The sequence below is a fragment of the Bos grunniens genome, chromosome 5 (genome assembly GCF_055505025.1).
Source record: "Bos grunniens cultivar Pamir isolate PY7600 chromosome 5, Bosgru_T2T1.0, whole genome shotgun sequence".
Lineage (NCBI taxonomy): Eukaryota > Metazoa > Chordata > Mammalia > Artiodactyla > Bovidae > Bos > Bos grunniens.
The window spans coordinates 13395114-13413941 of NC_141169.1; the positions used below are offsets into that span (position 1 = coordinate 13395114).

Consider the following 18828-nt stretch of genomic DNA (forward strand, 5'->3'; position numbering starts at 1 on the left):
GTAGAAATATATAACTGCCTAACAATATTCAATGATATTCTTAAGTATGCACATTTTTAGTTTATTTGGATTTTTATTCTTTAGAGAACACAATGAGTATAAATGAGCTTTCAAGAGATTGATTATCCCACATTAACTTCATAATGTCAATTTTTTATTACTTTTGCTTAATGAGTATTAGCATGGATAATGCAAAATTATAATCATTTCAAAACATCATTATAAATTAACATTCCAAACTTATTTTGATAACAGATTTAACTTCCTAGTTGTGTTTTCTTAGAAAATATTGATTTTTTTTATCACATGATAGCAGAAAGGTTACTTCGAAGTAGTCTGAGAAGGACCCAAGGCCACAATTTAGTAACAATAATAGAGTCTGTTTATGTGACCTAGTATGTACTTCACCAGCTGTGTTCCCAGCTGGCTTTTCCAGGTTTAACCTAAGAAAGTCTTCAAACCTAGTATAGGCAGAGCCAGTTCACAAATCCTCAGTGTTTGGACTCAGTGGTCATTCAGGCACATTGACAGATTCTGTTTTGTATGTTTGAGATGATGAGTAGACAGAAAAGAGAAACTGACACTTTTACATGATCATATAATATCAACAGGCCTATGAAGCAGGTTCTGTTACCCCATTTCCAGAAGAAACTGAAATCTCCATGCTCACTCAGCTTCAGGGGCGGAATTGGCATTGGAACCTAGGCAGTGTGACTCTGTAACCTCTGAGTGTTTTTAATAATCCCCTTGAGTTGCAATTATAGTTAGGTACAGACTCTGATAATAAAGTGGTTCAAGAAATAACCACCGCTCCACAGAGACATCTGGTTTCTCACAGCCCCATCACTGTGCCTTTTCTATTTCTGGTTAGTTAGGAATCGCCTCCAACCATGGTTCTCCCTCCCCGTTTCCTTTCTTCCCACTCTGGATAGGAGGAGGTCTGAACATTTTATCTACTTTGCATATCCGGTAAGCCAGGCTGTGAACATGCTTCACCATCAATTTAGGAGCTGTTTACTGACAGTTGTGCTAAGCTCTGGGAGTGAACATAATTCAGAACTGTGTTGCAGCATCAAGAAACTCAGTATAATAATGTGTGGTGTGATAAAGTTCTTTGAGGAAGACAGAGTAGGTGGTGGTATTTTAGGTTCCCGATGCGGAGCTATTCACTGCACATGTAATTTAGAGCTATGTTTATTTGGCTTGGTGTTTAAAATTAGAAGTTGACCATCTGTATTTTTCTTGGTAAGTGTGGAGTCATCCTAACCAAAAGGTTTTTGAAGGTCAGGAATAGTTTATATTTGCAACATTGTTTTTGGAAAGGAAAAAGGATACAGAAAAGTTGGAAAATAGTGCCCAGAAGTTGACTTAAGAGAACTTTGGTATACATCCAGAGATATGTGAGACAGCCATTGAAGTAAAAATTATAAAATATGTGTAACAGCATAAAAATCATAAACATGCATGTGTTAGACCTCAAGCAAAATGAGACAAGAAAAGGTGGACTTGACATTTGTAGAGTGTTTATTATGTGCATGTACTATGCTACGTTTATTTTTTCACTTTATCTTTCTAACAATATGCAAAAAACTGATGTTATTTCAGTATTTCATAAATGGAAGAATTGGGGCACAGATATATTAGGGGACCTCACCAAGGTCACAGCGGGTGGTTAAGCAAGAATTCAAATTCAGATCTCTTCAAATCCAAGTCTGATCATCTTTTCCCAGTTGATTTACTCTGAGCTATTCGACCATACCTCACCCCCCCCAGCATAGTTTTTGATTTAGAAGTAATTGTATTTACAGTAAAGAGTAGAGTCATATGAATTCAGCTGAAAAAAATGCTTGCATTGTGAAAACACTAAATTGTAAAAATAATTGTGATTATTTTAGGCTACATCATAGAGTTGCCAGGACAATTAATAGTTGACACCAGCTGTAAAATGAAAACATAATCTTAGCATAAACAATTTTAGTTTTATCTGATGTTTGAAGTATTCATTTATGTAACTGCCAAGATACTAACTGTACTTTGTTAACCAGAAAGTTCTAGGAACAAGACAAGAACAGAAGAGCACTTACTCCTAGAAAGCAAGCAAAGTATTTTTCCCCCCCCTTTGGGAGGGTCTTGTTATTTATTGTTAACTAATGTTTGAGAATTTGGGTATGGGAACCATTATATTAAACTAGTACTACTACTGTACATGCTAAGTCACTTCAGCCGTGTCCAGTTCTTTGTGACCCTATGGACTGTAGCCCGCCAGACTCCTCTGTCCATGGGGATTCTCCAGGCAAGAGTACTGGAGTGGGCTGCCATGTCCTCCTCCAGGGGATCTTCCCAACCCAGGGATCGAACCCACGTCTCTTAGGTCTCCTGCATTGGCGGGTGAGTTCTTTACCACTAGTACCACCTGGGAAGTCATGCTACATACTCTGTTGCTATGTTTATTGTAAACATTGACCATCGTAAGTTTAAAAGGTAAAAACTTTATCTCATTAAACTACTTGAGTTAAATGTAGAAAGGATTTTAGTGGTTGCATTTGAATTTTTTTCAGGGTTTTCACCTTAAAAACCTCAGTAAAGGCACTGTTTGTCACCTTTTCCCACTTAGTTCCTTTTTTTTTTTTTTTCCCTTGGCATTGAGTTGAAAAGAAGTTCAATTCTTTCCATCTAAAATTGTATCCCTTTTAACTTTTTTTCTCATGAAAGGACAGTCTGACTAGGTTACTAGGTCTTCATATGTAACCTATACTTTCTCATTAAAGGAACAACTATTTCCCTTACTGCCTGCTCTTTTTAAAGCACAAAGTACACAGCGGCTGTTTGAAAGCTTTTTTTTTTTCTTCCTGGTATCCTTATCTATTGGTATACATTGCGAAATTGCTTCCATAAAATGCCTCCAGACATAAGGGAATCATTTGCATAAGTGGATGAAGATTTTTGTCTTCCATGAAGGAAAGCTTACCACGGTCTGTTAATCGTTTTCCTTCCTCTCTCTGGTTCCAGTATCCGGCTGCTCTGATGAACTTGGGAGCCATCCTGCATCTCAATGGCCGGCTCCAGAAGGCTGAGGCCAACTACCTGCGGGCACTACAGCTCAAGCCGGATGACATCATCACACAGTCCAATCTCCGAAAGCTCTGGAACATCATGGAAAAGCAAGGCCTAAAGACTTCCAAGACCTGACACAGGAAGGCCGGACCGCACCCTCCTCCATACGTGAAACCCGGACTCATGAAGGAGCAGAGCTTCCCAGCAGTGCTATGACAAGAGCTAGTTTGGACTTGGAGACCAGGGGCAGAGGTCCCTGAGGCCACCACCACTTCTGGGAGTATCCACTTTGCTATGGACACAGCCATCGACACCAAAAATGGGGGGAATGTTGGAAACTTCCTGAAGGATATAATCATTACCCATAAAACTGTAAACCCAAGCACTTAACGGGATCTTTTGGCATTCTAAAAGGGGGAAGAGGTGTAAGTTTCAAATGTGGTTCATTTATGAAAGCTAATTTAGAAATTATACTGTTCCTTAAACACTGTGAGAGAAAGTCAAGGGTGTCTTTTCAGCCGTGGTAAACCATTAAGGTCAAGTTCATGGGCGGTGATTCAAGTGTGGTGTGAATTCTGGTGAGCTGGCCATTTGTCTTAACGTTGCTGCCTTCCCTCTTTGGGACAGCCTACTTATCAGTTTCCAAAACCTAGAAAACTTTTCTAATACTGTGTCAGGACCTGTCAGAGTCAATATTTGTTTCCTGACTGGTGCACATAACGTTTTATGATTCAGACGTCACCATCGTGTGGACATCCTTTGCTTTTCGTGTTGTGTAATGGATGTGCAGGAGAAAGCAAAGCATGTTTCTCACTGACGTCCTCGGAGGGGAGGGGAGAGGCCCATGTGTGCCAGGCAGGCATTTTTCACTTTGACGTCACCAACTTTTCCCAAAACTGCCTAGGAGAATTCATTGTTTTAATTCTTAGGCTTTTGAAATTGCCTTGTAAAATGGCTATTCCTAGTTAATGCCTATGCTTATATAAGGAAGTAAATCAAGAGGAACTTTAAAAAGTGTTCTAGTTCCAATACCTAACCAGCAGCTAGTCCAAAAGGGAGGAGGCTTTGTGCCTTCCAGATGTTGCTGGGTTAAAAATCAAGTCTGTGTGACAGTGTTACCAACAATTTTATATTTTGGAAACAATTGGTATGAAATGTTAATCACTTTCTAATAGGTACTCAAACAGCAGTGCTGATAAGTTTTTGAGAAATTATTTTTAATCATACTTGTTCTTCCCAAAAGACATAAAAAAATATCTTATTTTAAGCTGCAGTAGACTATAGCGTTAGTCCACGTGTTTCTAGGTTTCCTGCCAAGTGCTTTTCACTGTTGAAAACTATTTTTCACTAGCAAATTTGGCATTTTATTTCATTGCCTATTAGTAACCACTTCAGTGATCATTTCACAAGTAAAAGACTATAAATGAAGTAGAAACATTTATTGAACATTTTCTGACTTGCAGTCAAACTTTGCTACTAAAAATTAACTTTGTAAAAACAGCAATCCACTCTCTACTTCTTCCTAGAGGAGGTAGCTATACAGTACTCTACATATTTATTTATTTATTATTCTGCCATAGCAAAATAACAAAACTTGATTCATTAAACCAGTTCTTTGCAACTTAAAGTTAGCTTTTTTTTTTTTTGTCCTTTCATACTCCACGTGTATATGGTCAGCGTCCCCATTGAAGGGAAGCTACATGTGCAAATAGATCTTAATATGTTTCTTCATATTTTATATGTTTTGCTGCATATCTGAATATGGTGGGGTAAAGAATTTAAAGCCGTGCTTCTATGGCATTAGTGTGTTGGTGAGAAAGATAATGTAGTGGGAGAGATTTGTTAATGGCATAAAAAGAAGGCCCTCCAAATATGTAACATTTTATTGGTAAGCATTTCATTGAAGGGCCAAAAGTTAAATTATAACTAAATCACTGTGTTTTCAGAATGATATTTAATGTTTAACAACAACAAACCCATGGTCAAACCAAAAGCATGGGTTGAGGTATATTTTTCATCTTCTAGTGCATTGGTAATTGCAAAGAAAAAAGAAAAAGAGGAATTTAATATAAGGATATAGAGGTGAATTCAGTGTCTAACATTTTTATTTATTTAAATAGTTATTGACGTATGATGGCTTCCTTGTCTTAACATTTTGTGTCTTTAAATTGTTATTCTTCCTTTCACACACTTGGTTCTTGATAGTTTCACTGATTGCACAGTAGAGGCACTTCATGTTGACCCAGTTCCCAAGTAGCATAATAATTGGACCTGTGTCATAAAATGCATGGATCATTAATAACTAAATGTCCCTGACACCTTTCACCACAGGGCTGGACTTAGTAACTGACCAACTTCGGGGGGAGGGTTTGGGGAGGTCTACAGAACATGGTCAAAAAAATGTCTCCGCTCAGGGATTTATGGTGGATTATTGCAGACAGTGCTAAAACTATAGAGCACAAGACAAGTTTACTAAATTAAAATTTTATTTTTTTGAGAAACTGTTATTTGTATAAATTATCAAGTTTTGTAGGCTTTCCTTTTGTAGAAATAATTGTTTTATGTGCCAGAGAATTTTGATTTTGTTTTCAACAATAAAGCATTGATAACAAATATGTTTATAAGCCTTTTTAAAAATCTTCTACAGGTGTAACACTTACATTCTCTTGGATTTTAACAGACCTAGGAGAAATGTGGGAATCTCTGGAAACTTTTCACAAACACCATTTTAGGTATTAATTTTGTAGATTCCTTTAGGTTTGTTTGTTTTTTAATAACCTCAAGCAAGTTGTGTCACTAATTTGGAACTTTCTCATTTGTTCCAAAATTTTCTTGCTAAACAGAAGCTCTTCTCTGCACTCTTTGGAAGCCGACAATGAACCAACGCAATAACATCAGAGCAGTTGCAAGAAGTTGGAGAAATGTTTTAGAAAACTTGGGAGAAAACTTCACAGAAATTTCAAGTGGATAAGAAACTTCAAATTAAAGCAGTACTCCAAAGAGAAATATATCTCAAATTTCTATGGAATAACAATAACAAAAGGTCAATGTGTGGCGAAGTGGCAGAGGGAATGAAAGCCAATTTAGAGTCCTCTCTGATTGCATCCTGTAGGAAGACCATCCAAAATCACATTAACTAGAAGGTTAAAGCCCTGGTACATGCACACATTACTCTACTGCTAAACTAAATATAGCAGAGTTAGTCTAATTGCACTGTCATTTCATCTTCTTCTCCCCTTGCAGCATGTGGCAATTCCAATGCTGAAGCCAAGTTTTCTAGCAATATCCCTTCATTAAACTAAGTTGAGTCTTAAATAGTCAGGAGCAAATTCTATGGTATTGAAAATAATATTTAAATTAAGTGAAAAATACGTAGAAATGAAATGATTATAATTCTTTTAAAATATATATCTTTTATTTATTTGGCTGTGCCAGGCCCTAATCATGGCATGTAGGTACTTAAAGCTTCATTGCAGCATGCCGGATCTTCAGTTGCAGCATGTGAACCCTCTAGTTGTGACATGTGGACTCTCTAGTTGTGATATGGGGACTCTCTAGTTGTGATATGTGGACTCTCTAGTTGTGGTTTGGGGACTCTCTAGTTGTGACATGGGGACTCTCTAGTTGTGATATGTGGACTCTGTAGTTGTGACATGTGGACTCTAGTTGTGACATGTGGACTCTCTGGTTGTGGCATGTGGACTCTCTAGTTGTGACATGTGGACTCTCTAGTTGTATCATGTGGACTCTCTAGTTGTGGTTTGGGGACTCTCTAGTTGTGACATGCGGACTCTCTAGTTGTATCATGTGGACTCTCTAGTTGTGACATGTGGACTCTCTGGTTGTGACATGTGGACTCTCTAGTTGTATCATGTGGACTCTCTAGTTGTGATATGTGGACTCTGTAGTTGTGGCATGTGGACTCTAGTTGTGACATGTGGACTCTCTGGTTGTGGCATGTGGACTCTCTGGTTGTGACATGTGGACTCTCTAGTTGTGACATGTGGACTCTCTGGTTGTGACATGTGGACTCTCTAGTTGTATCATGTGGACTCTCTAGTTGTGACATGTGGACTCTCTGGTTGTGACATGTGGACTCTCTAGTTGTATCATGTGGACTCTCTAGTTGTGATATGTGGACTCTGTAGTTGTGGCATGTGGACTCTAGTTGTGACATGTGGACTCTCTGGTTGTGGCATGTGGACTCTCTGGTTGTGACATGTGGACTCTCTGGTTGTATCATGTGGACTCTCTAGTTGTATCATGTGGACTCTCTAGTTGTGGTTTGGGGACTCTCTAGTTGTGGTATGTGGACTCTCTAGTTGTGACATGTGGACTCTCTAGTTGTGACATGTGGACTCTCTAGTTGTGACATGGGGACTCTCTAGTTGTGGTTTGGGGACTCTCTAGTTGTGACATGGGGACTCTCTAGTTGTGACATGGGGACTCTCTAGTTGTGACATGTGGACTCTAGTTGTGACATGTGGACTCTCTGGTTGTGGCATGTGGACTCTCTAGTTGTGGTTTGGGGACTCTCTAGTTGTGACATGTGGACTCTCTAGTTGTGACATGGGGACTCTCTAGTTGTGACATGTGGACTCTGTAGTTGTGACATGTGGACTCTAGTTGTGACATGTGGACTCTCTGGTTGTGGCATGTGGACTCTCTGGTTGTGACATGTGGACTCTCTGGTTGTATCATGTGGACTCTCTAGTTGTGGTTTGGGGACTCTCTAGTTGTGACATGCGGACTCTCTAGTTGTGACATGTGGACTCCCTAGTTGTGACATGTGGACTCTCTAGTTGTGGCATGTGGACTCTCTAGTTGTGATATGTGGACTCTAGTTGTGACATGTGGACTCTAGTTGTGACATGTGGACTCTCTGGTTGTGGCATGTGGACTCTCTAGTTGTGACATGTGGACTCTCTAGTTGTGACATGTGGACTCTAGTTGTGGCATGTGGACTCTCTGGTTGTGGCATGTGGACTCTCTGGTTGTGGCATGTGGACTCTCTAGTTGTATCATGTGGACTCTAGTTGTGACATTTGGACTCTAGTTGTGGCATGTAGACTCTCTAATTGTGGCATGCAACTCTTAGTTGCAGTGTGTGGGCTCTAGTTCCCTGACCAGGGATTGAATCTTGCCCCCCTGCATTGGGAGCACAGAGACTTGGCCACTGGACCTCTAAGGAAGTCCTTTACAATTCTTAAATTATCTATGGAAACCCAGTTTTTCCCATGTAAGAGAATAACCAAGCTTTAGATGCCTTTTCTTTCTTAGTACTGGAAACATGTACTCTGGGAAAACTGTGATCACTAGGATGAAAATATCAAATAAAAAGTCACTTGATCCCCAAATCTCAACTTTATAAAAAGTTATTTTCAAAAATATCATGTTGATGATGAGCAAATGATAAATGTAATTTTTATTTACGGTCTATTTTATGTTCTTCTTCTTGACACAATGTGCCAGCCTAGAAAAACAATGTCAGAAAAGAAAGACATGGCCTTCACTGGTTTCAGAGTGTACTCAAGTCACGTTAAAACTCCTTTTATCTTAAAATGGAACCAATTGTGCAATGTTTTCATATCCTAAGACCTCTTAATATCTGACATTTCTATAGCTGTTGTATAACTGCCACTAATTTTGGAAACTTGGTTAAATCACTTAACTTGTGGGCCTTACACTCTTGGTCCATGGAAAAATTGTCTTCCATAAAACCGGTCCCCCATACCAAAAGGGATGGGGACCATTGTTATAAACAATAGAAATCTATTTCTCACAGTGCTAAAGTTGAAAGTCTATTATTAGAGTGCCAGCATGGTAGGTGAGAGCCCTCTTGAAGGTTGTGGACTTCTCATGTCTCCTCCCATGGTGGAAGGGGTGAGAGAGATCTCTGAGTCTCTTTTATAAAGGTATTAGTTCCATTCCTGGGGGATCTATCCTCATGACCTAGTCACGTCCTAATACCATCACCTGTGGGCATTAGGTTTTCACCATGTGAATTTTGGTGGGATGTAAACATTCATAGTAACCTCCTTTAATCTTGATGATCATCTGTTGTAGGAGAAGTAGAGAATGTGATTTGTGGAATATGGAATAGCTAAAGAAGTACCAGAGCAGGTGGAGGAAACACCTCCAGACTCGGGTTCACTGCCGGACTTCTCTCATGACACAGGACATGTGAGCATAGGGCAGGGACAGGCTTGCTGCCTGCTAGCTTTGGGACATGGACTGGTTATTTCATACCTCTGAGCCCTGCTTTCCTTAACTGTAAAGCTGGAACGTAACCTCATACATCCATAGGGGGTTTATGCATAACATAAAATCCTTTACAGCTAAGTTTTATCCTATAGTCGAGGAATAAGGCAATGTATAATCAAGTTATATAACAGTTTTAACAAGATAATTGAAGTTTCATCTGTCAAATTTTCACCTTTGTCTGCTGTATTTTGTGTTCTACTCAGCAACAGCTCAAGATTTCCTTATAGCACACTCCTGACTGTGCTATACCCATGTCTCTCAGCAAAATAGGGCTGTGCTTTCCTCCATAATCAGAAGTAGAGAATCAGGGTCTTCTGAACACGACAGTTTTTACCAAAAAAAAAAAAAAAAAAAGAATTAAGTAGGGAATTTGGCCTGGCTTAGGATCTTAAGACTTTGCTATAGTTCACCAATGAAACAAGACCAAAACTATGTCATCTTTTCTGAACACAGTATATCTGATATCAACAATGCTTTTGGCAACTACAAATTAATCATTATTATTGGTTATACATTAACCACCATGTGTCTCTATTTGAACATCAATCTACCTTTTTGAGAAAGCCAAAGCCTTTCTGTTTTTGGAAAGAGAAAGGATGGGCATGTGGAGAATGAACAGTTAATTGCCATTAGTAATAATTAACTTTCTGCTGCAGAGGGAAGAGAATTTAAGTGGAAAAGTTTGAGACTGTCCTTTTTGGTGGCTTAATAAGCTGCCAAGATTGAGCCACTGGATTGTAGGGGAGAAAAAGTTGAACAAAGAAGAGCCTGGATAGCACAACCAGTGAAGAGGCTGGAAAAATGTTCAACCCATTGGAAGTTTCTGCTGGAACTGTCCATCAATTCTGATCTAAAATATATTTAATTTCTCTCCTATCTCCTTTGGATTTGACAGGTATATCCCTCATTCAAGACAAAGCTATCAGCTGTTCTCTAGTCGGATGGAGAAAATAGAGTTCTATATTTCAGTAATAGCTCAAAACTCCTAGAAAAACTTTTTTCAAACAATTTTCTATCATGCATCTTTTTTTCTATCCCAGAAGACTCAAAATGAAATAACTCCTCTGAGAACATTCTCTTGGCATCATCTTTGAGCAGCTAAAGACTATAATGAAAGCTTTTAAGACATTGAGAGAGAAGTCAAGCAATTTAATTTCTTTCCAAAAATACTAAAAATGTCATAAAATAATTAAAATGCCTTTTTTTCAGTTGGACACTCCCCTTGTCTTGTGTGTTAGATCATCGGTTACAAAGAATCAGAATGTGTGAGGATTAGAAACAAGTGAATCCCTTTGATTTAATGTAGGCCCTTTTCTGATCTCACTTAACAAGTAAAGACCATATTGACTCTAGCAATAATTAGCTTTTAAATTCTTTAGACAGCAACTTATCAAATTACATTAAGCCAATTAATAATCTCAATAGGCTTTCATTTTTTATCTTTTTATGTTATTTTAAATATGTAATTATACTTCACATCTATATATTTTATGTTTCCTTTGCAGTAGAATATTATTCTGTAAATGTGCCTTTGCCTGTACTTTCTGATGATGGCTGTTGGGGAACTTTCAATGAAATTATGTTTTAAAGTATCTTTTTAGAAATCTGTCCTATATCACCAAAGATTTAGGTGTTTCTCTGTTGTATGCTACTAAACATCAATGGAATAATTTTTCATTAAATGATATGAAAGAATACATCAGTTTTAGGTTTCATCATAGCCCATCAGATCTATTTTCCTAATTACCCTGTTGATGTTAGTTTTAAAATGTGCCTGTACTGGCAAAGTGTTACTGTTTCTGTAAAATGGGTCAAGGAATATTATCTTGTTTTTGTCACTTCAATTTATAGCACTAATTTTTGTTTGGACTTGTATTCATTCAAAAATTTTTCTCTGTGAGTGATGCTGAAGACTAGTTAGCCTGCTGCTACTACTCAATTCAGTTCAGTTCAGTCGCTCAGTCGTGTCTGACTCTTTGTGACCCCATGGACTGCAGCACATCAGGCCTCCCTATCCATCACCAACTTCCAGAGTTTACTCAGACTCATGCCCTTTGAGTCGGTGATACCATCCAACCATCTCATCCTTTGTCATCCCCTTCTCCTCCTACCGTTAATCTTTCCCAACATCAGGGTTTTTTCAGTTCTTTGCATCAGGTGGCCAAATTATTGGAGTTTCAGCTTCAACATCAGTCCTTCCAATGAACATTCAGAACTGATCTCCTTAAGGATGGACTGGTTGGATCTCCTTGCAGTCCACGGGACTCTCAAGAGTGTTCTCCAACACCATAGTTCAAAAACATCAATTCTTCAGTGTTCAGCTATCTTTAAGGTCCAACTCTCACAACCATACATAACTCGTGGAAAAACCATAGCTTTGACTAGATGGACCTTTGTTGACAATGTAATGTCTCTTCTTTTTAATATACTGTCTAGGTTGGTCATAACTTTTCTTCCAAAGAGCAAGCGTCTTTTAATTTCATGGCTATGTCACCATCTGTAGTGATTTTCAGTTCAGTTCAGTAGCTCAGTCGTGTCTGACTCTTTGTGAGCCCATTAATTGCAGCACGCCAGGCCTCCCTGTCCATCATCATTTGCCAGAGTTCACTCAAACTCACGTCCATCTAGTTGGTGATGCCATCCAGCCATCTCATCCTCTGTCATCCCCTTTTCCTCCTGCCCCCAATCCCTCCCAGCATCAGAGTCTTTTCCAGTGAGTCAACTCTTCACATGAAGTGGCCAAAGTACTGGAGTTTTCAGCTTTAGCATCATTCCTTCCAAAGAACACCCAGGACTGATCTCCTTTAGAATGGGCTGGTTGGATCTCCTTGCAGTTCAAGGGACTCTCAAGAGTCTTCTCCAACACCACAGTTCAAAAGCATCAATTCTTCAGCGCTCAGCTTTCTTCACAGTCGAACTCTCACGTCCATACATGACCACTGGAAAAACCATAGCCTTGACTAGATGGACCTTTGTTGGCAAAGTAATGTCTCTGCTTTTGAATATGCTATCTAGGTTGGTCATAACTTTTCTTCCAAGAAGTAAGCGTCTTTTAATTTTATGGCTGCAATCACCATCTGCAGTGATTTTAGAGCCCCAAAAAAGAAAGTCTGCCACCGTTTCCACTGTTTCTCCATCTGTTTGTTATAAAGTGATGGGACCAGATGCCATGATCTTCGTTTTCTGAATGTTGAGCTTTAAGCCAACTTTTTCATTCTCCCCTTTCACTCTCATCAAGAGGCTTTTTAGTTCCTCTTCACTTTCTGCCATAAGGGTGGTGTCATCTGCATATCTGAGGTTATGATATTTCTCCCAGCAATCTTGATTCCAGCTTGTGCTTCTTCCAGCCCATCATTTCTCATGATGTACTCTGCATATAAGTTAAATAAGCAGAGTGACAATATACAGCCTTGACGTACTCCTTTCCTGATTTGGAAACAGTCTGTTGTTCCATGTCCAGTTCTAACTTTTGCTTCCTGACCTGCATACAGATTTCTCAAGAGGCAGGTCAAGTGGTCTGGTATTCCCATCTCTCTCAGAATTTTCCACAGTTTTTTGTGATCCACACAGTCAAAGGCTTTGGCATAGTCAATAAAGCGGAAATAGATGTTTTCCTGGAACTCTCTTGCTTTTTCAATGATCCAGCGGATGTTGGCAATTTGATCTCTGGTTCCTCTGCCTTTTCTAAATCGAACTTGTCATTGGAAGTTCACGGTTCATGTACTGTTGAAGCCTGGCTTGGAGAATTTAGAGAATTACTTTGCTAGTGTGTGAGATGAGTGCAATTGTGCGGTAGTTTGAGCATTCTTTGGCATTGCTTTTCTTGGGAGTGGAGTGAAAACTGACCTTTTCCAGTCCTGTGGCTTTTGCTGAGTATTCCAAATTTGCTGGCATATTGAGTGCAGCACTTTCACAGCATCATCTTTCAGGATTGGAAATAGCTCAACTGGAATTCCATCACCTCCACTAGCTTTGTTTGTAGTGATGCTTCCTAAGTCCCACTTGACTTCACATTCCAGGATGTCTGGCTCTAGGTGAGTGATCACACCATCGTGATTATCTTGGTCATAAAGATCTTTTTTATACAGTTCTTCTGTGTATACTTGCCACCTCTTCTTAATATCTTCTGCTTCTGTTAGGTCTGTCTCATTTCTGTCCTTTATCGAGCCCATCTTTGCATGAAATATTCCCTTGGTATCTCTAATTTTCTTGAAGAGATCTCTAGTCTTTCCCATTCTGTTGTTCCCCCTTAGTCAGTGTCTACCATCAGGAAGCTTCTCTAAGCCTCTTATCTTCTCCATCAGAGGGCAAACATGAACCACAGCCCTGTCTATTTCTCAAATGGCCACAAAGTGATACTCATGGAAATTGTAACAGGAACAAGAGCAAATATTAGGTTTGACCTCTGCATTTTCAAATGAAGGAAAGTGTAGCTTTCTGTAGCTTAGAGCAGTCAAATGACATAGCTTAGACTACACATTCACAGCAATCAAACATAGCAGGTGAAATGTTGAGTCCTACCTGTAGGTTATACCTCCATGGCCCAATGCCAGCCGTCTGGAGTTTGCGAAGCATCTTTCTTCTTTGGAAGAGAAGGTTGATACCAGTGAAGTTTCGCTCATGGATTTTTTATGGCTGGCATACATGAGGGTATTACTAAATTCAGTGTGGGTCCCTGAATTAAGACATGAACTCTTCATTTTAGGATAAATTTATCAACCATGCCTCACTAAACACAGTTGAGCTGAGTAAATGGTACAGAGAAGTATTAGGGTTGATGAAACCATTTCCAAAGATCCATTCTTGTCGTCTGATGACTGCTCAGTTATTTCTTCTGATCTAGCCATGATGCATCAGTGATCCAAATTTCCTTAGTGATTTCAGCAAGCACAATGTGCAACATTTCAATAGATATAACCAAATTGGACATGACCCTTCATGTTGAAATTGGCTAGCTTTTTATCTTTTATTTTACTTGAAGCTGTTCTATGTAAATCTTTTGGACTGTACTAGCTAGATGCACTATGTAATCTAGATGAAAGCCTTTTATAGACCAGAGAATAATTGTAAAATATGAATTCACATGCATGCTCAGTTGCTCAATTGTATCTGATTCTTTTGAGACCCCAGGGACTGTGGCCCACCAGGCTCCTCTGTCCATGGAATTTTCCCAGCAAGAATACTGGAGTGGGTTGCCATTTTCTACTTCAGGGGGTCTTCCCGACTCGGGGATTGAATCTGTCTCCTGCACTGTTGACAGGCAGATTCTTCAGCACTGTGCCACTTGAGAATAAGATACGAATTGCATGCCATTTTTCTACAACAGTGTAGCAACAGGAAATAGATTTGCTACAAGTCTTATGATCATTGACTATTCTGTGTGATTCCCTTTAACCAACCTTGTCCATCTCCTCTCTGTAATGCACATGCATGTGCTTGCACACATTATACGCACATACACACACTCTCTCTCTCTCTAACTCACTATGTGGCTGGAAAGTCTACAACTAAACATGAGTCAAAACATAAGTGTCTGTTCATTTGATCCTCCGGGAGAGGAAGTCATTATCAGGAATGAGATATACTTTGAGATGTTTTGATTAGCAGAGGAAGTAAAGTGAGATCAAAGCTTTTGTCCAAAGATGAATTTTTTAAATCCAGACAATCAAGGGTCAAAAGGAGATGGGGGCAGGCATTTCTTAAGATATTGTTATAAACACCCTGGCACATTTCTTCAAACTCTTCTCTCTGCCTCTCAACAACCAAGCTGAATCATTCCTTTATCTAGGGTACTTTCCTGTCATTCTGGAAAAGAAATACCACTCAGATAATGAGAAGACAGGACAAATGAAGATTTGTAGCTCTCTGTTTCTAGGATAAGAGAAATTGCCAAATTGACCTTTAAAAGTCTTAGTTTTAAACATATTTCGTTTTGGAGACATTAACCAGATTATTAAGCAATACAATTCTCTAAGCAATACAAATTCTCTAACACTGGAACAACACATACAGTAATTCTGAGCAGTGCTGAAAATGAGGTGACCACCCAAATGCCCCACTTGTATCAGCTTTCTCCATTGGCTTTAACTCCCTCAATGACTTCATATCAGATAAGTGGCATTCAAGTTGCTCCTTGGAATTGCAGTGCAGTGGGGTGCTTCCCATAGATATAAATCTGAATAGAGTACATTATTTCATTTTTTCACTCTCAAGATTGTGTTCCTGTTGTCATTGTCTTTTTTGCATCTAGAATGTTTTTCAGTTTTCAAAAGGCTTCATTTTGTTTTTGTCCTTATTTTTTAAAAACAATTTGGCAAAGTAGACAAGGCAATCATAATTATCCTCAAATCCAAACTCCAGATGAGGATTCAGAATCTTACAATGGCCATACGACTTGTTCAAAGTCATGTTCAGTACAAAAGCAGATCTTTCTCTTTCCTAATCTGATGACTTTAAATCCTGGGCAGACATTGATGGATATGTACGCAATCAATACACCAGAGGAGTCCTGCTTCCCTTTCTGATCCCCTTAGTCTTTGAGGATCGGATGTGATTGAGGAGTGTTTCTGGCTGAAAGAATTTCACTCAGAACTGAAGACCAATTCCAACTACATCCATACATGGTCAGAAAGCAGGAGGAAAAGGAGAGGATCACTCAGTTGTACAAATGCTTGGGTCACAACCACTTTATTATCTTTCTTTGCCTGTCAGTAGTGGGGGTTTGCCATGGATTGCTTCTAATTAAAATGTTGTACCAACTGAAGCTTTCTCCTGCAGTTCAGGTGGCAGCTGAGCTCAGCCTGATGATCGGCCTCCCCATCTCCTATGGGGAATTCAGTGCTATTCCGTAGTTCTCGTTAATCTCATCCTCTTAAATCCCAAGGCTGTCAGCCTCAGCTTTTACTGTTCTCTGCTGGCCTTTTCTTTTTACCACTCTGCCATTCAGAGCACTTTCTGTTCTGATTTCCCCTAAAACCGTTTGCATTTGTGTATGTGGCCAGTTTAAAAGGTTTCAGTGATGGAGTGGATTTAATCAAAACCTTAAAATTGAATATTGAACATCCTGGTTTTCTGCATTTCTCTAGCCGCCCCTGGCGAGGGGAGTTCCTCACTGGCCGCTTCTCTCCGTGGGTTTCAGCCGCCTTTCAGGCAGTCCTCTTTGCTGTGCTCACTCCAATCTCAAAACTCCTGCCATCTGCTTAGGCAAAGGCCTCCAGACCTATTCTACTGGAAGGAAAGCTGATTACCCAGGTGTTTTCCCTAAAACAGAGTTTGAAAACTGGCAGCCTACAGGCTGAATTTAGCCTCTGCACATGTTTTGTTGTTGTTGTTGTTTTTAATGTGAACAAATATTTAGGAATCCAGAGTTAAAAACAAAAAAAACAAAAACTTGGGTTTCTGGTTTTCCTTGAAATACAAAATATCTAGCAACTGGGGTCATATCTCTGCGGGCAGTTGCTGTTCCCTTCAGATAGGACTTTTCTGCTGTGTGTCAGGGTCCCCACCACCCTCGCTTATGCTCGGCCCCTAGAGGCATTTGAGTTCAAGACTCCGGCTCTAATCAAAGGCGGTTCCTCCCTTCCCAGGTGACTCTCACATCTGCTGTCAATACTTTTTTCTCCACTACATGATCTTATAAAAATGTACTCCAAACTGTTCAAAGATGATGATTTACCTAGAATTTTTTTAAACATTTGATAATTTCCTTAGGCTATAAATTCTGTCACACCATTAAAAAAAAATGAGTTATTTCCACTTTTGGAATATTATGAATAGTGCTGCTGTGAACATTTATCTGCAGGCTCTTATGTGAACACCTGTTTTCAGTTCTTTTAAATAGGTGCATAGGAGCAGAACTGTGGGTCATCAGTTCAGTTCAGTCGCTCGGTCGTGTCCGACTCTTCGCGACCCCATGAATCGCAGCACGCTAGGCCTCCCTGTGGGGTCATAGAATTATCCTATTTTAGTTTTTTGAGCAACTGCCAAACTGTCTTCCACAGTCCCTGCCCCATTTTACATTCCCATCCCCAGTATATGACGGTTCTGAGCGCCGAAGAATTGATGCTTTTGAACTGTGGTGTTGGAGAAGACTCTTGAGAGTCCCTTGGACTGCAAGGAGATCCAACCAGTCCATTCTGAAGGAGATCAGCCCTGGGATTTCTTTGGAAGGACTGATGCTAAAGCTGAAACTCCAGTACTTTGGCCACCTCATGCAAAGAGTTGACTCATTGGAAAAGACTCTGATGCTGGGAGGGATTGGGGGCAGGAGGAGAAGGGGCCGACAAAGGATGGGATGGCTGGATGGCATCACTGACTCGATGGACGTGAGTCTGAGTGAACTCCAGGAGTTGGTGATGGACAGGGAGGCCTGGCATGCTGCGATTCATGGGGTTGCAAAGAGTCGGACATGACTGAGCGACTGAACTGAACTGAACTGAACATCTCCATATCCTCAACAACACTTAATATTTTCTTTTTAAAGATATTTTTATTTATTTATTTTTGGCCGTGCGAGGTCTTTGTTTTTGTGTGGCTTTCTCTAGTTGCGGCGAGCGGGGGCTACTCTCTAGCTGTGGTGCCTGAGCTTCTCATTGTGGTGGCTTCTTTTGTTAGCGAGCGTGGGCTCCAGGGTGCACGGGCTTTGGTAGTTGCAGCGCCCAGGGTCTAGAGCACAGGCTCAATGGTTGTGGTGCACGGGCTTAGCTGCTCTGTGGCATGTGGGATCTTCCCAGATCAGGGACCAGATCTATGTCTTCTGCATTGGCAAGCAGGTTCTTTGCCCCTGAGCCACCAGGGAAGCCCCCTTTTAAAATTATTATTGTAAAAATCCTAGTGGATGGGAAGTGGTATTTCATTGTGGTATTAATTTGCATTTCTGTGATGGCTAACATCATACAAGTTAGTAAATTTTTAATTTTAGTAACAGTAAAGTTTGCAAATGAATCGGGGAAATAATTGGCAATATTATGGAAACTTCTCTTTTATCTCAATAGCTTTAATGTTATTAACTATTCAGATACGCCTGACTTATAAAACTTAACTCTTTGTTGGCTTTTGACTAATAGATATTTGCAATTCATCATGCTAGGAAAAAAGACCTCCTCCTAATGTACCATATTGCCTCAGAACAGAGTTATTTTTCATATTATTTATGTTGCAACCTTATCCATTCAGCTACATTTATACAAATAGTTTTAAAAGCCTCCTACTGCAGAATTTAATATTGATGGATGGAAACCCAGTCTCAAACCTACAAGGGTGTGCTGCTGAGGGAACCAAAAAATGAGACAGATGTTTTAAGAACAGGCATATTCTGTTTCACCTCTTAACTTTAACTGGAGATAATAAATGAACACCAACTAAATTGTCCATGTGCAAGAATTTTGCTCTTGAATTTGGTTCATTAGGATTTTTTTCAATTAATAACAAATGGTAACTTTTGAATTCATAAATACCTGATATATTGGATTTGTAAGGTGATTAAAGTTTGTTTACTTCATTAGTTTCTAT

General features: G+C 39.6%; 1 protein-coding gene across 6 annotated transcripts in view; it reads left to right on the forward strand.

Moving 5' to 3' along the window:
• Positions 1–18828, forward strand: part of TMTC2 (transmembrane O-mannosyltransferase targeting cadherins 2) — a 497284-nt gene that overhangs the window by 412864 nt on the left and 65592 nt on the right. For 5 of the 6 annotated variants that reach the window (XM_086398902.1, XM_086398907.1, XM_086398908.1 and 2 more), the window contains exon 12: positions 3010–5667. The exons of the other annotated variant lie outside the window; for it this stretch is intronic. In XM_086398902.1, the coding sequence (XP_086255028.1) occupies positions 3010–3189 (180 nt within the window). In that variant the 3' untranslated portion in view covers positions 3190–5667. Of the gene's footprint in view, positions 1–3009; positions 5668–18828 lie in introns of those variants that run through there. 6 annotated transcript variants of the gene reach the window in all.